Source organism: Pseudorca crassidens, chromosome X, assembly GCF_039906515.1.
Source record: "Pseudorca crassidens isolate mPseCra1 chromosome X, mPseCra1.hap1, whole genome shotgun sequence".
Classification (NCBI taxonomy): Eukaryota; Metazoa; Chordata; class Mammalia; order Artiodactyla; family Delphinidae; genus Pseudorca; species Pseudorca crassidens.
In genome coordinates this window covers 71,030,464-71,055,564 of record NC_090317.1, presented here as the reverse complement: position 1 = coordinate 71,055,564, position 25,101 = coordinate 71,030,464, and the positions used below count along the sequence as shown (strand labels likewise).

Here is a 25,101-nt window from a genome sequence, read left to right as displayed (position 1 = left end):
TGTCTCCCCTGCTGGACTGTAAGCTCTTTGAGCAAAGGGATATGTCTTTTACTTCTTTGTACCTTCAGCACTTAGCATTGTGCCCATATAGTAGGTGCCTGTTGAACTGAACTGCCTCCCTTTTCATGGAAAAGTTAGGTATCCGCATTTGTGGCTCACTTGACTAGGAAAAGAATGTCTCTATCTTTTGCCAAGCTGGTCTTTCCCATTTCAATACATTCCACCACTGAAATGTTTGAGTCAGAAACTTTGATTCCTCCATTTCCCTCCCCCTCCCCCTGACATATTATGTCAGTTCTATCTCCAAAATATGTCATTATTCTCATTTCCACTGCTACTACCACCATCTCTCAACTGGCACCTGGCCTCCTAACTGGTCTCTATACTTCCATTCACACCACCCACCCTCCATTCCATACCGCAGCCAGAGCTGTTTTAAAATGTACATCAAATCATGGTACCTCTCCTAGTTAAAAGCCTTCAGTGGCTTCTCACTCTATTAAGAATGCGATCCAACTCTTCACCATGGGCTACAGAGCCCTGCAGGGTCTGGCCCCTTGCCCCTTACTCACTAGCGCTAGTCATAGTAGCCTTCTTCCAATACCCAGAACACACCAAGCTCTTTCTTGCTTCAGGGTCTTTCCACATGGTTGCCTACTCTGCCTGGAACATTTGCCCTCTAATTGATTTTTTTTGAACCTGGCTGGCACTTCTCACCCTTTGAGTTCTAGCCTAAAATATCACATCTTTAGAGTGTCTTTCCTAGTGAGCCTATCTAAGTCCCTCTGTTAGTCGCTACCTCTGTATTTTGTGTGCTTCCATCATGGCTCTTACCACAGTTTATAAATATCTTCACTTATTTTTTACTTGCCCTGTAGTCTGTCTTCCTCACCAGGTTGCACACTCCGTGATGCAGTGACCATATCTACACTGGTCACCATTGTAGCCCCAGCACCTGGCACAGTGTCTGGCACCTTGTTAGCATTCAATAAGTATTCCTTGAATGACTGACTGACTTGATAAGTCAATCATTCAATCAGTAAAGCAGGGTGGCTATGTGAAGTTCCTTTTGGTCCCTTCTGTAAGAAAAGCTTTACAACTTCAGGTAGCAATTTAATTGGGAGATGAATCATCTTGCTTAACCCAGTTGAGAAGTATTGTAGGAGATCTTAATCAAGCAAGAAAAGGAAATACTTTTTAAAAGTCTGGATGTTAGGCCCTTTATCCTTGTGAGTGACTCAGGAGTGACGACTGTAATTACTACAAACCAGCAGTTCTCAACAGGGGGTGATTTTGCCTCTTCCCAGGGGACATTTGTTAATGTTTGAGTACATTCTTGGTTGTCAAAACTGGGAGATGCAGGGAGTGTGCTCCTGGCATCTAGTGAGTAGAGGGCAGGGGTGCTGCTCAGCATCCTATAACACATAGATCAGCACCCCAACACCCCCCAACAAAGAATTATACCACCAGAAAGGTTAATAGTGCCAAGGGTCAAAAATCAAAAGAGAAACAGGACTAATATCTACTTTGTGAAACATAATAGAATGGTCAAATATAGGTGGTTAGTGTTCTAGAGGATTTGTAAAACTCAATAATTGAAGCATTAATAAGCTCTCTTGTTTCCTAAGATTTATTTCTGTTCTTTAGAGTGGGTTTCTGTTTGTTTGTTTTAAACAAAGAGTCCATTGACAGGCTTTAGGAAATTTTTGAATGTTCTGAAATTGTATCCAAAATTGTGTAATTGTAAGCATTTATATGGGAGGAGGGGCCATCAGATTCTCAAAGGGGTCCATGACCACCAAAAGATTAAAAAGCAACTCGTATGGAAAGACCTTTGTGTTACCTAGACTGTACTTTAAAAACTCATTATTTTGTGGAATATAGGTTCTGCAAAATGTTTGGGAACATGCATCCTGGAGGGATGTCTTTTAGAGCTGCCTCAGGAGGCAGGCAAGTGTGAAGGAAGCTCAGCCTACTTTCTTCCTAGCTTGGGGGCAATACAGGTTTCACTGGGCTGTTAGGAGACCATGTGAGGGAACTTACATAAGCCCTACTGAAGTGTTAGGCACACAACAAGTGCTCAACAAATCTTAGTTTTCTTTCTTCCTTTCTCATTACTGTAAGGATCGAATAAAATAATGCTTTGAGAACTAAATGAAATAATGCATGTGGCATGTTGTGTGGTCAGAAGTAGATGTTTAATAAATGCTTATTTTTCTCCCATGTATTGTTTATACTAAAACCCTGGGTCTTATTCTTTAAAGTAGAGGAGGATAAGCCCCAAATTCAAAAAATTTGAGTTTCAGTCTTGGCTCTGCTGTTTCATTACTAGCCAAGTTAGTTGGTGAGTCTTATTTTTCTCATAGGGGGATAATGCTTACCTCTCAGGGTTGCTAAGAGACATAAATGAGATAATTTATGTAAAGGACCTGGCATATGGATATACTTACATGGGATATAATTGGTACTTAATAAATGTTAAATTCTTTTCTCATTCAAAAGTTCCTAGATTCTACTTCTATGAAGCTTTTCTGCAATAGAATGACAGTTTGCTGAATGCCTGGTACTATAACCTCATCTAAATATAAAACTCAAATATAAAATTTGTAGTATTTGTATTTATTCATACTCACATTTGTTCATATAAAATGATAATATTTCATTTAAATATGTTTTAAATATTTTGTTCTATGAGCTCCGTGTCAGCAAGGGCTGTTAGGCTAAATCCACATAGCATCCAATACAGCAGCACTATGTTCAGTTTTTTTAATGTTTAAGCACTTACTGGGTACCAAATTCTCAGCATTGAGGATAAGAAGAAACATGTCCCTGTTTGTGAGTAGTTTTACCAATATTTCAAACGTCAAAAGGTATTTCAAATATTACCAATATTACCAAAAATATTTCAAATATTACCAATATTTCAAAACGTCAAAAGGTACCAAAAGGTATACAATGAAAAGTAAGTCCTGACTTCTGTATTCTGGTAATGATAGAGTAGCTTCTATCAGAGTAACAATCATGATAAGTTGAAGGTAGTATAGAACATCCAAAACCAGGTAGAAACTAGAGGAAATTCAACCCTTGAAAGAAGGGAACTATGCTGGGTAAGGCTCATTAGTTATATATATTTTACCATTAGTGGTATATGGTAGAGCTCAAGAAGAAAGCTGCAGGCTTATTAGAGTACAGAGTTCAGAGTTCCCAGAGTCTCATAATATAAGATCCAAATCTCCAAGTTCAAATAAAAACTCACTCATCATACCAAGAATCAGGAAAATCTCAACTTGAATGAGAAAAGACAATCAACAAATGTTAACACCAAGATGACACATGTCAGAATTACCTGATAAGGATTTTAAGGTAGCTGTCATAACAATGTTTCAGAAGCAATTAGAAGCATTCAGAAGCATGCCAGAAACAAAGTGAAAAAATAGAAAGTATCAACAAGGAAACAGAAGACATAAAGAATGGACATTTTAGAACTGAAAAATACAATAACCAAAACAAAAAAACTTACTGATGGGCTTAATAGGAAAATGGGGATGACAGAGAAAAGAATTAGTGAATTTGAAAGTAGAGCAATAGAAATTACCCAATCTGAAAAACAGAGAGAGAGAATAGACCAAAAAATAATGAAGAGAGACTTAGGGTCCTGTTGGACAAGACAAAAGATCAAACATTTGTGTCATCAGAGCCCCAGGAGGTGAAGATAAATAAGATGGAATTTTAAAAATATTCAAAGAAATAATGGCTGAAACATCCCCAAGTTGGGTGAAAGATACAATCCTACAGATTCAAGAATCTGAATGAACCTAAACAGGACAAACACAAAGAAATCCACTACAAATAACATTATAATCAAATATTCGAAAAATAAAGACAAAAGAGCAAAACCAAAACCTTGAAAGCAGATAGAGAGAAATGATGCATCATTTTACATTTCCACCATTATGGAAACAATGATTTGAATGACAGTGGATTTCTCATCAGAAACCATGGAAGCCAGAAGAAAAAGGCACATTTTTTAAGTGCTGAAAGAAAATAACTGCCAACTCAGAATTCTATACTTGGTGAAAATATCCTTCAGGAGTGAAAGACAAATCAGGACATTCTCAGATGAAGGAAAACAAAAAGAATTTATCTTCATCTGACATACCCTAAGAGAATGGGCAAAGGAAGTTCTCCAAACAGAAAGGAAATGATAAAAGAAGAAATCTTAGAGCATCAAGAAGGAAGGGAGGACAACAGAAAGAGTAAAAATATGGGTAAATAGAGCAGTTTCCTTCTCCTCTTGAGTTTTAAAAATTAAGTTTGATGGTTGAAACAAAAACTATAACATTGTCTGATGTGGTTCTCAGTGCATGTAGAAGAAAAATTTAAGATATATTAGAGAGGAAGGTAAAGGGAAAAAAGGCAGGTAAGGCTTCTATAGCTCACTCAAAGTAGCAAAATGTTGATACCAATAGACTGTGGTAAGTTACATATATATAATTTAATACCTAAAGCAATCACTAAAAAATCTATATGAAACACTGAAAAACACTATAGATAAATAAAAGTGACATTCTTAAAAAATGTTCAAGTAATAGGCAGGAGGAAAATAGGGAACAAACAGAAAACAAACAATAAACTGGCAGACTTAAGCCCTAACTTATCAATAACTACATTAAAGGCAAATGGTCTAAACACACCAATTAAAAGACTGAGATTGGCCAAATGGATTAAAAACATGACCCAATAATAGCCTGTCTACAAGAGAGTCACTTTAAATATAATGATATAGAGAAGTTGAAATAAAAGTGATGGAAAAAGATATACTGTGTAAACAGTAATAAAAAGAAAGCACAAATGTCAGTTTCTTAAATAAGCAAACCTATACACACCATATGATCCAGCAATTGTATTCCTGGGCATTGATCCCAGAGATATGGAAAATTACATTCAAACAAAAACTATACATGAATGCTTAATTTTAATAGCCATAAATTGGAAACAACTCAAATCTTCTTCAGTGAATAAATGGTTAAACAACTATGGTATATCTATACCATGGAATATTATTTAGCAATAAAAGGGAATGAATTATTTATTTATGAAATAATTTGGACAGATCTCAAGGGATTACAGAGTGAAAAAGCCAATCTCAAGAGGTCACATACTACATAATTCCATTTATATCACGTTCTCTAAATGAAAAAAACTGTTGACATGAAGAACAGATTAGTGGCTTACAGGGATTAGGAATGGGGTAGGGGAAGAGAAGAAGGCAGCAGCAGTTATAAAAGAGTAGCACAAGGCATGAGTCTTTGTAGTGATGGAACAGTTTTGTATCCTGACTGTGGTAGTGGTTACATCAATCTATATATGTGATAGAACTGCAAAGGAGTAAATACACACACACACACACACACACACACACTCTCTCTCTCTCTCTCTCTCTCTCTCACACACACACACACACACACACACATACACACACACACAAGTGAGTGCATGTAAAGCTTGTCAAATCTGAATAAGGTTTGTATATTGTACCAATGTCAATTTCCTGGTTTTGATATTGTACCACAGTTATATATTACCATTGGGAGAAACTGAGTGAAGGGTACATGGGACCTTGCTGTACTATGCAACTCTCTGGATCTAAAACATTTCAAAGTGAAGAAGTTTAAAAAAATCATTGGGTGAGATGGGATAAAAAATTCATTGGATGGGATTAATAGCAGATTGAATACTAAAGAAGAAAGAATTAGTAACCTGAAGATAGATCAATGGAAATCAAGCAAACTGAAGCATAGAGAAAAAATATTGGAAGAAAAATGAGAGTTTCAGTGACTTGTAGGACACTATCAATCAATCTAACACACGTGTAACTGGTGTCCCAGAAAGACAGAAGAAAGAGAACAGGGGGAAAAAAGTGAAGTACCAGCTGATAATTTTCCAAATTATATCCAAAACTGCAACCCACAGATCCAGGAACTCAGGGAATCCCAAACAGGGTAAATACAAACAAAAGTACACTAAGGCACATGGTCAAAGTTCTGAAAACCAAAGATAAATTTATAAAGGCAGCCAAAGAAATAAGACATATTATACACAGGGAAACAATGATAAGACTGACATTCCATCAGAAATAATGGAGGCCAGAAGAAAATAAAAACTGTCAATGTAGAATTTTATATACAGAAAAAATACTCAAAAATGAAGGCAGAAAAAAAATTAAGAGCAGATAATTAAAGGGCTTCCACTTCTGGCTGTGAGGGGAAAGAAGATGTGGAATTATTTTCTCTTCGAAAACAACTGGAAAATTGACAAAATATATGAAACATTTATTTTCAGACACTGGACAAGAGGCAACACAAGACAGTGATCTGAGAGAAAAGGGATACAAATGAGGTGAGCCCTACCACCACCCCAGCTTTCTGCCTGGAGGTAATCCCTGGACTGTAGAACACGATTGCAACCCTAGCAATCTCCAAGTAGAGAAGACAGAAACTGGAGTTCTGAAAGGCCAGGGCAATTAGAAATTGTGAGAATGGAGCTAAGCCAAAAAAAGAGTAATAGAAGTATGCATAGAGGTCCCCTTGAGTCTCTTGATGAATACCAATCTGAACATGTACAGAGTAAAACTCCACAAAGACAGTCTAGAAAAACTTCCAGGGAAACAATTACTGAGAAGTTGTAAGATGAACACTTCCTAGAGTTCACACAGGACCAAAGTGGAGAGACCTCACTGAATACATGGGGCATAAGTAGAAACGTCAGAGCAGTGCCTTTAAAATGGGCTAAATTAGCCCTAGAGTAAAGGCTACTCAAGATTTACTCTAAATATGCTTAAAAACAAACCTTAAAAGGATCAAATGGATCCACAATAACTTATCCACTTATCTGATATCCACAATATCAGAAAAAAGTACAATCCTCTCTAAATCAATACAAAAAAATCCAGCACTCAACAATGCAAAATTCATGATGTTGGATATTGAATTAAAAAAATTACTAAACATTACTAAACTAAACTAAACAGCAGGAAAATGTGATCTACAACCCAGAGAAAATCAGTCAACAGAAACAGACTCAGGAATGACAGAGATAATGGAATTCTAGACAAGCACCTTAAAACAGCTATTATAAATGTGCTCCATATGTTCAAGGATGTAAAGAAAATAGGAACACAATAAGAGAAATGGAAAGATGTTATTCTTGGTTAGCTTTTTAAAAAGATTTAATTTCTTTGGAAAGTATTTTTAAAAATAGAAATTATAGAGATGAAAAGTCAAATATTTGAAAGGAAAACTTCACTGGATGGGATTAACAGCAGTTACATACTGCAGAACAAAACATCAATAAACTTGAAGGCAAAGCAATAGAAACTCCTCAAAATGAATAGTAAAGAGAAAAAAAAGACTGAAAAAAAAGGGGGTTGCACGGACTTCCCTGGTGGTGCAGTGGTTGGGAATCCGTCTGCCAATGCAGGGGACACAGGTTCGATCCCTGGTCTGGGAAGATCCCACATGCCATGGAGCAACTAAGCCCATGTGCTACAACTACTGAGTCTGCGCTCTAGAGTCCGCAAGCCACAACTACTGAGCCCATGTGCCACAACTACCGAAGCCCGTGAGCCTAGAGCCTGTGCTCTGCAACAAGAGAAGCCACCACAATAAGCCCGTGCACTGTGACGAAGAGTAGCCCCTGCTCGCCACAACTAGAGAAAGCCCGCACGCAGCAATGAAGACCCAACACAGCCAAAAATAAATAAATAAAAGAAAAATTTAAAAATTAAAAAAATTTTAAAAAGGGGGTTGCAGTGACCTATGGGACAATAGAACTGATCTATCAGGTTTAATTGGAGTCCCAGAAGTAGAAGAGAAAAAGAAAGGACATAAAATAAATAATGGCTGAAATACTTCTAAATTTGATGAAAACTATAAACCCTCAGATCCTAGAAGCTCAATGAATACCAAAACAGGATAAACACAAAGAAAACCATACCAGGACAAACTAATCAAGCTGCTGAAGTCTAGTCACAAGGAGAAAAGTTAAAAGCAGCCAGAAGGGGGGAAAAAGGCATATATTATACAAAGGAATAAAGCTAAGAATGATTACAGACTTCTCATGAGGAGATGTGCAAGCAAGAAGACAACGGAGTGATATCTTCAAAGTTCTGAAGGAAAAAAATTATCAACTTAGAACTCTATATCTAGTGAAAATATCCTTCAAAAATTAAGACAAAGTAAAGACTTTTCAAACAAAAGCCAAGAGATATTGTTGCTAGCAGACCTATACCATGAGAAAACTTAAGTTGTTTTAGTTAAGTTAAGTTCTTTAAAAGAATGTAACTTTTACCAGATGGAAACCTGGACCTACACAAAGGATTGAAAAATGCTGCAAAGTGTAAATATAAAAGATCTTTTTTTACTCATCTTTAAATTTCTTTAAATGATAATTTAGGGCAGTGTTGAGAGAGGCAGGTCCAGTGGTGGCTGTATATTTGCTGACTGCAAAGGAGTGCCACTGAAGACCATGGAGCAGTGAGGAAGGCTGTCAGCCTGGTAGCAGAGTAAGTGGAGCAACACAGTCCAGTCAAAAGGTGGCACAGCCTAGCTGTGGATATAGGAGATGTGGTCCAGAGCTGCTAATAGATGCATTCTAGCCTGAGCATTGCATCCCTTGGCTGGTATGAGCAGTTATCTAGTCTCCCTGCATCTCCTGCTGGGGTCCATACAGCAGGTGCCCCTACTATGAGATCGCTTGCCTCATTGGGCTCTGGGTCTTTTCTTCCATCCCTTCATTTAAGCTTCTCAGTTCTCCCCTCTGAAGTACTGGCACCATGACCAGTACCTGGACTCCCTAACCATAAGAAGGACATGGAAAATGTACCCTTAGTCATACCTGCTATAATCTCTGTAACTATTTTTATTTAGAAAACCATTATTTTGAAATCCTAGAATTTTACTTCCACCTAGATAGAACACAACAAGAATATAGATTGTTGGCTTAATAAAGGAGATTAGAAGACTTGCTTTCTCAAACCTAAGCTGCAATATCTATGTTTGAAGATGCTGAAAAAGATGAAACTGCAGTATTGGTGAGGGCTCTGACTCATGGAAGGAAGATATTTACTTCATAAACATGTGGTGAAATTGTAAGTAATGAATGAAAACATGATTACAATTATCTTTATATATGTCATTAATTTACCTTGCAGTGTCTTAGCCACAGAACACTTTCATATAGTTTCAAAATAATTCATTATTTAAGTTGTGGCATCATTTTCAGACCATTCATTCATAGTGAAAGGGAAAGAAATTGAATATTTTAAGTGTAGACATGATGAGCTTATTAAAAACCAAAAATTGTTTGTTAGAGCTTTTCAAACTAGAAATGAAAAAGCCACTGAAGCATCTTATGCATAAGTTATTGCACTGCATGGGCTGGAGAAATTCACATAATAGCTTAGAGATCAGTGAAGCCTTAGACAGTTGACATTGCTCAATGCCCACTGGATGAAAGGTTAGTAAAATAACTCATAGCACTGCCTGTTTTCAATGGCACAGTAACTTATTTATTTAAACATTTAGCTCTAAACATGGAGATTTAGTTATTTTTTTCTTTTACTTTTTATTGTGTTGCTTATTTTCTTAATATTGCATTTGAGAGTTATTTATGTATTCTGGATATATCTCCTTTTTATTGGATTATTATTTGTAAGTATTTTACCCCAGTCTGTGGCCTGTCCTTTCATTCTCTTAACATTAATTTCCATCTCCATTTGTTCATTGCTAGTATATAGAAATATCGTTGATTTTTATGTATTGATCTTATATCCTTCAACTATGCTAAATCCATCTTTTGATTTAGTATTTTCTTCTTTGGGTTTTCTTCTTATATGACATTTTCTCCCATAGGTGACATGTTTACAATATTGACTCTCCACTCCATTTATATAGTATCTCTCAATTTATTTAGATCTTCTATGATTTCTTTCATTAGTTTTCAGGGAAAGACTTAATTATTATCTCATTTGTGGAACTGTACTTTCACCTTAAAAACAGACAAGTCTATAAATGTGGCTAGACTTACTGTTCTGCTTGTAGTCATATGGTATCAGCACTAATCTTTGAAGAAGACCTTTTTTATGTGAACGGTTAGCAACAATCACAAGTGGTACTAAAATATTGAAAGTGCTGAAGAACTTGTTTCAATCTCATCATTTATCCTGGAGCAACTTATATATTTTATATTATATATTTATGCATATATATGTTTATGGTATATATTTTTGGTTATGGTATATATGATATATATATATGAATATAAAATATGGTTTATGCCAGAGCAACTATATTCATATGAATGTGCAAAAGCAATGGTGGGTAAAACTGCTGGAACCATGGTATATAAATTAAGGGAGTAGTACCAAAGTATACCAGCATTTATTGTATTCTTTGTTGCCGTGTACACACAGTAAAAAGAAAAACCCCGTTTCACTGAAGAATGGCTTTGGCGAAGCACTAAAAATTATCAAATCTTGATCCTGGATTTAATATTCTGTGTGATAAAATAGGAAGTTGTCTTGAGGAAAAGCATATCTGTGATTAAGTTGTGACCTAAACAGCTACTTTTCATGGAATATCATTTTTGTGAGGAAGAATAACTAATGGAGAAACCATGATTAAATACTCGGATGTTTGGCAGATATGTTCTCAAAAATGAAGTGAGCCTACCAATTTAGGTTAAATATCAATAACTGACACTATTTTTTGCCAATGATAATATACACTTTGGTTTTTTTGGCCATGCCACACAGCATGTGGGATCTTAGTTCCCCGACCAGGGATTGAACCTGTGCACCCTGCAGTGAAGTGTGGAGTCTTAACCACTGGACTGCCAGGGAAGTCCCTCACACGTTTTTGAATGAAAATCAGAATTTTGAAAAACTTCACTCTGCCACTATAAGCTTGACAGTTTCCCCAAACTTAAGCTTTGTTCCAATGAAATCAGCATTCATATCAGTTTAATGTGATTTCTGATACTGCATAAAGTGTTTCAACATTTGTAATATCTGTATAACTTAGTGAACCGATATTTTCCAAATAATCAATATGAATAAGATGGGTCAAATATCCCTTCAGAGTACAAGATGATCAATGAATTTTGATGTAACAGTACATACAAAGTTCACTGATACGTTTTCAGATTCCACACAGCATTAACCTTTAAGAAACTACCATGGAGTTTTTGTGTAGTATCAAAGAAGAATATCCATAATGACCTGTAAAAGTTATTAAAATACACTTCCCTTTTCCATCTACAGATCTATGTGAAGTTGGATCTTCTCCATATACATTAACAAAAATAATATCAAAACACATTGAATGTAGAAGCAGGTATGAGAAGTCAGCTGTCATCTATTAAGCCAGATGTTATAGAGTTGTGCAAAAATGTATAGCATTACCATTCTTCTCATGAGATTTCTTTTTGTCTTGGAAAATACAGTTTTTAAAAAAAATTACAACACGTTATTTGTGCTAACATGCACAGGTAATATTAGTCTTATTTTAAATGAATTAATAAATATTTTAAAAATTTAAAATATATAATTGACAGTTTAAAAGATAATAACAATGTATCATGGGGTTTATAACATACGCAAAAGTAAAATATATGACTACAATAGCACATGGAAGTAAAAGGGAAAAATGGAAGAATACTGTCACAAGGGTGCTATATTACACATGAAGTAGTGTAATACTATTTGAAGGTAGACTATGATAAGTTGAAAATGCATACTGTAAACCCCAGAGTAACCACAAAAATTTAAAACAGAGTTATAGCTAATAAGCAAATACAGAAAATAAATGGAATCCTTAAAAAATTCATTTAATTCAAAAGAAGGCAGGAAAATAGAAAATAAGAAATAAACAACAGAGGGGACAAATAGAAAACAAATAGGAAGATGGACTTAAACCTGAAGGTATAAATAATTAATTTAAAGATAAGTGGTCTGGGCATGCCAACTAAAAGGCAGAGATTGTCAGGCTGGACAAGAAAATCACGACCCAACTTTATGCTGTCTACAAGAAATCCATTGTAAATATGAAGACATAAATAGCTTAAAAGTAAAAGGACAGAAAAAGATATACCATACAAATAATAATCATAATGAAGCATGTACAACAATAATAAAATCAGACAATATAGACTTTAGATCAAGGAATATTATCAGAAATAAAGATGGATATTTCTTAATAATAAAGGGGTCAATTCATCAAGAAGATATAACAACCCTAAGTGTGTATACATCTAATAACAAAGCCTCAAAAATACATAAAGCCAAAACAGACACAACTAAAAGGAAAAATAGCCAAATCCAAAATCATGGTTGAGATTTCAACTCTCTCAGTAACTGGCAGAACAAGCAGACAAAATATCAGTAGGGATATAGATGACATAACACTCTCAACCAACCTGACCTAATTGATAATGATAGAAAATACTATCCAGCAGCAGCAAAATACACATTCTTTACAAATTGCATGACACATTCACCAAGATAGGTCATATGCTGGACCATAAAACAAATTGCAATAAATATAAAAGGACTGAAATCATGCAAAGTATGTTCTCTGAGCACAACAAAATGAAAGTTAATATAAATAGAAAAATATCTGGAAAGTCCTCAAATATCTGGAAATAAATTTTTAAAAACCCACACTTATAAATAACACATCAGTCAAAGAAGAAAATTAGAAACTATTTTGAACCAAATGGAAATGAAGAGAATATCAAAATTTGTGGGATGCAGCTAAAGCAGTGTTTAGATGCAAATTTGCAGCATAAAATACTTATATTAAAAAAGAAGAAAGGCTTGAAATCAATGAACTAAGTTTCTACCATAAGAAACTAGAAAAAGAACTAAAAATCAATGCAAAATAAGTAGAAGGAAGGACAACAAAGATATGAGCAGAAATAATGAAATAGAAAAGAGAAAAATAAAGTCAATGAAACTAAAAGCTGGTTCTCTGAAAAAAATACAGTTCACTAAATCTGTTAAACCATAAGCTAAAATGATCAAGAAAAAAGGGAAGAAATTAGCAATACTAGGAATTAAAGAGGGGACATCACTATAGTCCTATAGACCTATAGACTTTAAAAGAACAATAAGGGAAAATTATGAGTGAATAAGCAAATTCCTTGAAGACAAATTATCAACATGGAAGCAAGAAGAAATAGAAAGTCTGACTTGCCATGTAACTATTAAAGAAATAGAATTCATAATTAAAAACCTTCCCACAAACAAAACTCCAGGCTCAAATATTTTCACTAACAAATTCTATCAAACATTTAAGTAAGACACAGTATCAATTTTACATAAACTCTTTCAGAAAACAGCAGACTTGGGGATACTGCTCAAGTCATTTTATAAGATCAGCATAGTCCTGATATCAAAACCAGACAAAGATATTACAAGAAAAGAAAAGAAAAGAAAAAAAAGGTCAATGTCCCTCATTAACATAGACACAAATATCCTTGACAAAATTTCAACAAACTGAATCCAGCAATATATAAAAAGGGTAATATACCATGACAAAGTAGGGTTTATCTCAGGACTGCTAGGTTAGTTTAACATAAAAAAAGCAACAGTGAATGCAATTTACTGTATTAACAGAATAAGAGGACACCATATGACCATTTCAATAGATGAAGAAAAAGCGTCTGACAAAATTCAACACTCATTTGTGAGGAAAATTCTCAGTAAATTAGGAATAGAAAGAAACTTCCTCAACCTAATAAAGGATATTAAAAAAAATCCCTGCCACTAACTTCATACTTCATAGTGAAAGATTAAGTGCTTTCCCCCACTGATCAGGAACAAGACAAAGATGTTCATTCTCACCACTTCTATTCAACATTGCATTGGAGGTCCCAACCAGTGTAATAAAGCAAGAAAAAGAAATAAAAGGCATGAAGATTGTAAAGGAATAAGTAAAAGTCTCTTTATTCACAGATGACATGTTGGTATACATGGAACATGCTAAAGAATCTCCAAAAAAGTTACTAGAGCTAATGTTTAGCAATGTTACATTATTCAAGATAAATATAAAAAAATCAATTGTACTTGTATTTCTATATTCTAGCAACAAACAATTAGAAATTGAAATTAAAAATACCATTTATAACAACATCAAAGTCATGAAATATTTAGGGATAAATTTAACAAAATTTGTGCAAGACCTGTTCACTGAAAAGTATAAATTAAAATTTGAAATTAAAGACTTAAGTAAATGGAAAGAGATAGCAAATTCATGTACTGAAAGAGTAAATATTAAGATATTATTTTGCCCCAAATCAATCTATGAATTCACTGAAACCTACAGACTGCAATGCAAGACTGTTTTACATTAGTAACATACACTTGTATATAAATCAGCTTAATTCTTTTCAATGGCTATATATATTCCCTCATATGAATGAGGCATAACTTGTCTAACCAGTCCATCAAAAGGAGTCTATTTAAATAAATATTTTTTGTTCACTAAATTTTGTTTAAAGATCTACTTTATGATTCAGGTATGTACACATACCTGATATATCTGTATACATATACGTATAAATGAATATAATTGTCTATAATATAACTGTCTTACTCTATCCTAGATCATAGGATCCAAATAGTATTACTGGATTACACAACATTCTTATATAATAGTCCATAAGCCTTATTACATGTAGTGGGTGATTTGCTAAATTAGCCACATACTGGTCTTTTTATGGGACCCCATGTCACCTTTGGGCTTTCCCTATGGTAGAGATACTTGGGCCAGTCATATGGGCAGGGTCCATTCCTCTCACCTTCCCCGCTGGGCCCAACTCTTCTTCCAGTGGGATTGCCTCCTTATTCCATGCCTGGCTGGCCAACCTGGCTCCCCGATTCCTGGGCTGGAACTAACTCCTTGATCAATGGCTTTAGGGCATGATTGGTTTTGTATCTCATGAGGGTTATGCCTGAAATTTCACCACTAATCACTTCCAATACTTGCCTTCCCAACTCTCTTCCTTCCATTGGTGATCTAGTGTTTCCCATGGATACATCTATTTCCTACTGGGATAGCTGGTACTTCTTGCAAAGAATGGGTAGTTGCTACTGGGGTTAAATAGTTTCTAGAAAAAGGCTAGATTATGCTTCCAATTCTTCCATCTTAAAAATATAAGTTTTCCAGTATGAATGTTGAGACACTTATTATTCAAACACTCATTGATTCAATTGTTCATTCAATGAATGAACATCAACTTGGTGGGTGTTAACACTCTGATGAGCACTAAAGGGGAATGCAGACAACCGAAACCACAGATGACCAAAGGAATGGTACAGACTTGAGCGTGATAGGAGTGTCCTTGAACCTCTTAACAGGTTTGACCTTCTCAGCTCTCTCCCTTTTGCAATGTATCTTCCATGCTCTATCAAGTGAGCTTTCTAAAGACCAAAGCTCATCTGTTTTCACAGAAGAAAGTGCAAGCTCTTTAGTGCATCATTCAAGGCTCTTCATAATCTGGCTCCAATTTCCATTCAAGCCTTAATCCTTCTCTCTCATAAACACTGTGTTCCACTATATCAAACTTCTCCCTGGTCACACAAGGCACCAGGTCCTTTCCAATTTCTATTCCTTCTGCCCAGAATGCCTTTCCATCTTCTTCACCTGGCAAACTCCCAGTCAACCTCCAATATTCAATTTAAAGTCTTGGTGAAACATTTCCTCTACGCTCCTCATCTGTCCTGGGTTGAGCACATTGTTCTGTCCCCTCTATTAGATGATGAGATTTTTTAGAGCACTGGGCTTATCTTGTTAATCTTTGTATCCCTGTATCAGGTCTGAATAGGGCCTGGCAAGCAGTATGGGCCCAATGAATATTTGGTAAAGGAATGAAAAGAACAAATGAACGTGAAGGAAGAGCTCAAAGGGCCTTGGTATATTTAGGTAAGGGATTTTTAAAGGCATAGGGCTTTAAGCTGGACTGAGGAAGATCATAGAGAGATGGGGAAAGGGCATCTGGAGGAGGAGGATTATTATCCTAGGAGACAGAAGAACAAAAGCCGAGACTGAGAGGGAAGACAGTGAGGGGGTTAGCCAGCAGACTGTGGCTGCCTGCAGCACTGTCCTGACCTTTTCACCGATTAGATTTCTCAATTACATTTTCAGCTCATGGAGGGCAGGGTATTTTGTGCACTCCTTTATATCCCCTTTATATTTGAGGCACATATCCATAGCCATTGTTCCTATAGTCTTGTGGCTCTTATTCTGCTGTGTAATATATTTATTTATGTATCTACATATCTCCTCAGCACTCATACCCCCCTTTATCCCAGGCTGTTTGAGGTAGGGGATGATGTCTTAGTGTCTTTGTATCTTCCAAGACACCTAGTATAGTGCCTGGCACACAACGGGCGCTCAGTAAATATTTTTTGAGCCACCATTTGTTGATCTGATTACAGAGGACTGCAAGGATATTTGTGTGCAACTGTGTATTGTGGCACAAAACTTACATATGACTTTACACTGTGTGGGCTATTTTTGGCAATTTTCATTAAAATGTTATCTTATTGTACCTGGAAGACTGTCATTTCAATTTTCTTCTTTGTTCCCTCTTGGATGACTCACATCTCTTATACCAGAAGGATATGACAGAAGGGATTCGAAAGGGTTTGGACAAATTTATGAATGACAAAGTCATAAATGTCTGGGTATCAGAAGTTGTTAGGTGCATACAAAGGGGAAGGAGAAAACCTGCATTTCAAAAATGCCTGTTGTGTGCCAAGAACTGTGTGTTAGGCACCTGACGTACATTATATCTCATTTAATCTAGCAGGCTATATCAGTATAAAGACAGGACATGTCTATCTAGAAGGCCAAGTCCACAACCAGCCAGGCATCTCCAGGTACCAGAGGCAGTATTCACCTTTATTAAAATTTTATCAACCTTTTAAGATAGATGAATCTATAGATTTGCATTGTTTCCTAGGAACAGAACACTCATTCTCAATTCAGGCTTCTACATCTTAAAACTACTTTTTGACATAACTTGATCAGTTTTTAAAGTCTCAGCGCTTTAAATTGCAATGCAATCTGAGATATTCCCACGGCAATAACAGCGATTATATTTGTTCACAAATGTAATTTGTTCGCTTACCTTTATATTTCATAAAGCTTCCAAATACTGAATAAAGGTAAGTCAAGTCAAGAAAAGAGACTTCTATTAACCTTGACACCAGCAAATTGTCTGAAATTATAGAGTGCCTTCTATTTGTATTCTAGACACATAGAGTGGTTTTTCTGAGATACATATTATACCTCACCTGTGGTTAGAAGAAAACTGGAAGATTAGTTTGTTTCTAGTTTTTAAAAAATAATAGTAACTTGTAAAAGCATAATGCTCCCAAGTGTACAGCTTCTGCATCGAGCAGGAATCAAAATGTTATAACCCAAGTACCATCTCGACTCCTTGGGAGATGGCTTGAGAAGGTGGGGTTGCAGCCACTGATTCATTATTATAAGTCACAGTCTAAAGCCTGCAGCTACACATCCTGATCTATGATAACACGCTTCCCACCAGGTGTCAGGGTGGGTGGGAAGAGAAGGGGTACACCTTCAGATAAAGGGGATCATCAGCACACTCACAGCTCTCAGAGAGCTTTCTATGACACCTGTTTTGAGAAAACTAGAACAGACATCTATGCCTTGGAAAACATAAAGCCCATCTCATATGACTAAAGAAAATGGCAAAGGTTCAAATGACATGTTTCACATTTTGGATGGTCCTGCCCCAACTTTTGTGCACCACTAATCGCTGGAAAAATACCAGACCTGTCTTGGTGGTGATTGTGTGTTTTTTAAATTTTACATCAGCCAAAGAAAATTGAGAGACCAGGACTACCACCAAAGAACAGAGGTTTGACATACCACCAATAGGACTTTTTAAAGATAGAGGAGAACCCAGCTTCTACATTTAAAAAAAATTGCCCCTTCTTTTTTGAGTCTAGGGGATGAAAATATGCACATATCCCAAAGAGTTCTTTGTGTGAACAGGTGACCCCTTCCCACAGTCTCTGTAATTAATTGAGAAATTAAAGTTGGTTGGCCTTTGAGATCTCTTGTAAAAAAAGGCAGAAGGTCTTGGATATTTTGGAACAAGAGTCCACTATTCTGCCAAGACAGTGTGTTATTGTTATTGGAGTGTCTCTCAACAAAACGGTATTGAGTGGTGAGGACGTGATTTTGATTAGGTGGAATGACTCAGCTCTTCCCCTTAAAGAAGAGAGGACTTGTCAGAGCCTTACTTACCTCATGATCTGGGATCTCAGAGGATAGTGTTTTCCCTAGGATGACCCCGGTCAAGTATGTCCAGCATCGAGCCGTGTTGGCAAGGTTATAGCCTCCTGTCTCCATCAAGAATTGTGAAGTTAGGAAAGAATAGTCACAGAACAGCAGGAGAGGGAAGGGGGGTAAGGAAGGAGAGAAAAATGTTTTAACAAAAGGGCTAGAAAGATAATTCTAACTTGCAGAATTTCACCTAAACATCCCTTTATGATATTTTTGAACCACTTAGTAGGCAGTCTTTAGTGAAGCAGTCAGACCATGCACAATGTGGAACTGGGAAGTCCAAGGCCTACAAAGATTAAAAAGGCCCTCATCTCCGAACAAATATGCACCCGAGGACTCCAAAGTCCTCAATTCCACCAAGAGTCATTGGTAAGACTGAGATCCCTGGAACCCAGATCTTTTGAGGTGACCTACTCAAAGTGAAGGTTTCTGCGATGAATTTTGTAACAATTCTATAAAATGACTGCTGGATGTGACTTGTATATTAAAGCTATTGGCAGATATAGCCCTGAAAACCTCCAGGAAAGAGAAAAGGAAAATGCTGACAGAAACAGACTTCTTTCTTTTCATTTCAGCATTCCTTTTCTCCACAAAATACAGGCCTAGTGGCAGAGATCAAAGAGAATGAGATGAGAAAAGGACTGCTGATTGACGCTCTGACTCACCTCGTCAGGTCCTGTCACAGTCACCCAGCAGCCATATTATACTGGCTAATAATCAGCATATTTTTGTGCTGAATAGATGTGTTCTGCCATGCAAGCACTAGAACATTTGGCTTTTAACTAAATTCCAAGAGTGTAAGGATAAAATGGAAAGATTTCCTAACCTCAGTGCAGCCTGAGGGAAATAGAATCTGGTCTATTTTAGGTAGGGTGACCATATCATTTATCATCCACAATGGTACACTTTTAAGAGTAAAAAAGGGACACTATTAATAATTACACTGGAATAACATGTATAGATTGAGACATATGGTGCCCTTTTCTTAAGCCTTTCTATTCCTTGAAAGGTCAGGGATGCTGGGGCTTCTACAATGTGTCTTTTTGGCCTCAATGGGATCCACTGAAGTTTGGGCACGTGGCCATCTCTGCCAATTGTCTATGTGTTACTGGGGGTTGAGAATTGAAGTGAAATAGTACAGGTATTACTTTAAACACTCCTGACATGGAAAATCTGAATTTATCTGATCAAATTATTGGGTATGATTATTTGATTTCAAAAAGAATCCCCATAGGTTTTAAGTAGCAAGCTCTCTCTGGCATACATACAGTATGATTTGATTTGCAAAAATTCCATTTATGCACAGGTATTTTCAGGAATACACATATTACATAAGAAGAGTTATATATTCAAAAGCCAAGACTTGGGGCTGAGAAAGCAAAGAGGCTTTGAAAGTGCTAAGTAAAGGCTGTAGCCTTAAACAAAAGTCGGATTCACACAGATGTATATTGAGGAAAGGGCTTTTCTTCTTCCCCCTGGCCCTACCTGTGTCATAATCACTGTCTTTAGTGCCGTCAAGGAAAGTAATATGTCCGCGGCACCTATCAATTTTATCTTTTCCTTGAGTTGAAGTTAATACATTTCTCGCCAGCTTTTCATAAGAGGTTGTCTCTTGTAAGCACCTTTAATTTCGATCCCTCTAGGGTTTGAGGCTGCCCAAGGACCAGGCTTGTGTATTTGTGTTGAATGCTCACTCATTTTCATAAGGCCTTCCCACAATCTCCTCTAATTTGGTTTTTACAACAGTTTGACAAACAACAAACTATTAGCGCTTCCATAATACATACATTTTAAGCTCAATCTGCTTGATCATGTTATTTTAACACACCAGTCCATTCATCTAATGGAATAAAGATTGTGCCAGATAGACAGAAGATTCTAAGCAAGGCAGCTTCAAAGGCAGTTGAGGTTTGTGAAAGGTTCCTTTCACAAATGTGTAAATGCTTCTATTGAATAGACCCAGCTTTCTGATGGTTAAGTAATACAAAACACTGAAGGCAAAGTGTTTTGTGCACAAGGTACACTCTGAAGGCAAAAATGCCTAAGAGACACTTTAGATCTCTCAATTTTGCTTTATTGTAACAAATCCATGCTTTTTTAGTGGGGGAGAAGTTGTTCTTGAATTCAGCTTAGATATTCAATTAATTCATGCGTTTACTACTTATATGTGAGTAGGGTTAGAATTTTAGTGGTATGTTTCCAAAAGATAATGATTAGAACTGGGACTCAAAGGCTATACTGAGAGAAGATGGATCAAAGTCCACTGGGGTTAACATTCTCTATTCTTAATAAGATCTGATGTCACCTTTAACCAAAGCACCTTTGCTTCAGGAATGGAAACTTAGACTTCAGAGTGCCAAGGAGTCAATGCACATGCCAGGCTGAGGAGGAGAAGTGTGTCAGAGTACTTCCTTATGCTGAACTGTGAAGGTGGCAGGTTCATTGACTCAAGCTTCTGGACCATGGGCAGGTTGGTATTATCCAATCTTAGAAAGCCAAGTTTTCCTCAGTGTCAATGGACAAAACATGGGGGAAGGTCAACAGATTCTCGTGGTGACCTTCCTTTGTACTCACCTCCTCCCAAAATGAGCGTTGCCAATTGCCACTGAAGGATGTACTTAAGACACTTGCCAATTCCCACTGGAGTCATGTTAAAGGAGCACATGGGATCCCCAGCTATTGTATCAGCTCCCAGCTGTAAGACCACTGCTTTGGGATTAAAGGCTATGTACACCTCCTTTAGTACACTGGAAAAGAAAAAGGAGACAAAATGTCAGGAAAAGATAGGGCAGTTTGGTCTAAGGGTGGTTGTGGAGGGTAGTGGGAGGTATAGTTGAATCAGCAAATAGTGAAGGGAAAAAAATCCAACTTGTCAGACTCATCAAACTTTCTATCTAAAAAGGGGTAAATCAGACTGCATGTAAATTGTAGCTCAGAAAACCTGACTTACAAAAAAATTTCCCCCTACCTCCATCCTCACCAAGGACCAAATTTGCTTTTCTGTTTTAGAACTCAGACTTCCTTTAAATATTCATATCAATTTAACTTCAACAGCCATAGGATTGGTTTAGTATACATTTACTCCATTTTATAATCTGTGAAAATAGGACAATACACTGAATTAAGGATTATTTCTGATAAGTTAAGATTGTCAACATACTTGGAGTTCACCACCTAGTTATCAATGAGGGTTGGTGAAGAGAATTAAACGCTTTGAAAGCATAGATGTTATCAGCTTACTTTGTATTAGGCTAAAAGACTTCTGGGTTATGAAATGCAGCCTTTCCAAACTTGGATGTAACCAGGGTATTATAGGGAAGGGAACCATAATAACTGATCCAAAATTATAAATCTGAAAGCACTCTAAAGAACAAATTGTAGTGGGTAATAATGAGCATAATTTTGGGTAGAATCATTCAATGTTATCAAATCAACCTAAGAGCTTTTCCTGACAGTTAGAAGCCTTAGAGATGAAAAGGAAGTTGTTATTGTGACAGATGACCTTAGGCAAGTTTCTAGTATTATCATTAATTGAATGTTGACAATGTCCAGGATGCATTCCTAGGAGTTATAAGGTCCCTGCTCTCAAGGGGCTTACAATCTAGCTCCCAGACAAAACATATACCAGTCCTCTAGGGCTTGAGTAACTCTTACAGAGACATATAAACAAGTGCAAATTAACATACTTCAGAGTTGAGAAAATGCAGAGTCAAAAAGTGATAAAAAATGTTTGGGGTTAATGACCCCTTCATAATCAACATGTCAAATTATACCAGTTCAGCAAAAATAGAAAAATTCCAGATCCTTCTGAAACTGCAAAAGGAATGCAGGGATATGAAATGCTGTCCTCCAAAATTCATATGTAACCAGGGTATTGAAACTATTGAAAAGTGCTCAGTTGCAGAGGCATTCTTTGACTCAAAAGACCGTTTTGTTTTGATTTCTCATCTACACAGACAAATATTCAGTGATTGTGGAGATTATAAGATATTATAAAACTTATGACATATGATCTTTAATACAGGAATACTCAGGCCTATTCTCTCTTTCATGTGCTTATCTCCTGGGTGCAGAGGGAAGATAAGCCACCTGAATAGTTAGCCAACATTTATTGAGCAGCTACATGTACAGAACACCCTATTAACTGCTGCTGGGAGACACAGAGGAAGGTGTGATTTCTGTTTTAAAAAGGTTTACAGCTTAACGAGGAGGAGGGGGAGGCAAGCAAGACTAACGTTTTTTCCATTTTCATTCTTTCCCTTACTTTGCACACATTTACTGAGTGCCCTCTGTGTGTCCAGTATGTAACTGTATCAGATGCTGCAGGGAAAAAAAATGACGAATATGGCACAGCTCTTATCTTCACGTAGCTCAGAACAGAGGGGAAGACTCGGACTATATCGATAAATAATTAAAACACAATGATAAATGAAATATCAGTGATGGCACAGAGGAGGAAGTAGAGTAACTCTTGTCAGGTTTTAAAAGATGAGAAGTACAGTGAGCCACCTATCAAAGTGGCTAAAATGAAAAACAGTGAAAATGTCAATTGCTGGTGAGGATGTGGAGAAACTCGATCACACAGACCTTTTGGGTGGGAATATAGAATGGTATAGACACTCTGGAAAATAATTTGGCAGTTCCTGTCAAAACTAAAAATGGACTTGGCATACAATCTAAAAATTGCACTCTTGGACATTTATTCCAGAGAAGTTAAGACTTATTTTCATATAGGAACTTGTACATGAATGTTCATAGTAGCTTTATTTTAACAACCCAAACTGGAAACAACTCAGATGTACTTCAACAAGTGAATGGTTAAACAAATTGCAGTACACCCATACCATTGGAATACTGCTAATCAATAAAAAGAAATAACTCTTGATACATGCAAAAAACTTGGATGGATCTCAAGAGAATGATGCTGGGTGAATAAGGCCAATCTCAAAATCTGTACTGCATGATTCCACTTATATACCATTGGTGAAACAATTAGAGAGATGGAGAAGAGATTAGCAGTTGCCAGGGGTTAGGGATGAATGTGGCTATAAAAGGGTAGCATGAGAGAGCCTTGTGGTGATGGTACAGTTCTGTACCTTGACTGTGCTGGTGGTTGTGGTTATGCAAAGCTATGCACGCACACACACACACACACAGACTGCATGTATTAACTGGTGAAGACTGAATAAGCTCTATAGATTGTACCAATGTCAACTTCTTGATTTTGATGTTATACTATAATTGTACAAGATGGCAACATTGGAGGAGGCTGTAGGAAGAAGAGACTTCCCCGTACATTTCATTACAACTTCCTGTGAATGCATGATTATCTTGAAATAAAAAGTAAAAAAAAAAAAAAAAGGGCTTCCCTGGTGGCGCAGTGGTTGAGAGTCCACCTGCCGATGCAGGGGACACGGGTTCGTGCCCCGGTCCGGGAAGATCCCACATGCCACGGAGCCGCTAGGCCCGTGAGCCATGGCCGCTGAGCCTGCATGTTCAGAGCCTGTGCTCCGCAACGGGAGAGGCCACAAAAGTGAGAGACCCGCGTACCGCAAAAAAAATAAAAATAAAAAATTAGGAGAAGCTTCCAGGCACATGGGGGTGAAGGTATGGAAAATGGAAGCAGGGAGGGTTGTGGGGGTTATGGGTAAGGGACTAGGTTTACAGAAGGAACTGCACACACCAGAGCATGAAAGCTTGGAGCAGGGAGTGGTGGGAGTGAGGCTGGTGAAGTAAACGTGGGTTAGAGCACAAAGGGCCAGATAGGCCAGGCAGTTTGGACTTTTACTTAAAGGCTATGAAATGTCTCTAAATCATACCAATGTTTTCCTTAGGTCAGTCTCCCAAGGCAATAGAAATAAAAGCAAAAATAAACAAATGGGACGGAATCAAACTTAATAAGCTTTTACACAGCAAAGGAAACCATAAACAAAACGAAAAGACAACCTATGGAATGGGAGAAAATATTTGCAAATGATGGACTGACAAGGGCTTAATTTCCAAAATATACAAACAGCTCATATAGTTTAATATCAAAAAAGCCAAACAACTCAATCAAAAAATGGGCAGAAGACCTAAACAGACATTTCTCCAAAGAAGACATACAGATGGCCAAGAGGCACATGAAAACATGCTCAACATCACTAATTACTAGAGAAATGCAAATCAAAACTGCCTCACACTGGTCAGAATGGCCATCATTAAAAAGTCTACATATAAACAAATGCTGGAGAGGGTGTGGAAGAAAGGGAACCTTCCTACACTGTTGGTGGGAATGTAAACTGGTACAGCCACTGTGGAGAACACTATGGACGTTCCTTAAAAAACTAAAAATAGGGCTACCATACGACCTAGCAATCCCACTCCTGGGCATATATACAGAGAAAACTCTAATTTGAAAAGATACATGCATTCCCAGTGTTCACAGCCAAGACACGGAAACAACCTTAATGTCCACTGACAGATGAATGGTAAAGAAGACATGGTATGTATGTATGTATATATGTATGTGTGTGTGTGTGTATGTGTATATATATATGTATATATATATATATATATATATATATATATAACTGGAATACTACTCAGCCATAAGAAAGAATGAAATCATGCCATTTGCAGCAACATGGATGGACCTAGAGATTATCATACTAAGTGAAGTAAGTCAGACAAAGGCAAATATCATATAATATCAGTTATATGTGGAATCTAAAATATG

At 36.8% G+C, this 25,101-nt stretch overlaps 1 protein-coding gene across 7 annotated transcripts in view; it reads right to left on the bottom strand.

The window, feature by feature from the left end:
• HDAC8 (histone deacetylase 8) overlaps nt 1-25,101 on the bottom strand; it is a 243,008-nt gene that overhangs the window by 116,429 nt on the left and 101,478 nt on the right. For 6 of the 7 annotated variants that reach the window (XR_010940040.1, XR_010940041.1, XM_067723758.1 and 3 more), the window contains exons 8-9: nt 20,958-21,130; nt 18,345-18,439 (exon numbers count right to left, since the gene is read on the bottom strand). Coding sequence is in view for 5 of the 7 variants with exons in the window: in XM_067723758.1 (XP_067579859.1) it covers nt 18,345-18,439; nt 20,958-21,130 (268 nt within the window). In the remaining 2 variants the exon portion in view is untranslated. Of the gene's footprint in view, nt 1-13,987; nt 17,360-18,344; nt 18,440-20,957; nt 21,131-25,101 lie in introns of those variants that run through there. The other variant, XM_067723760.1, reaches the window with a different exon arrangement.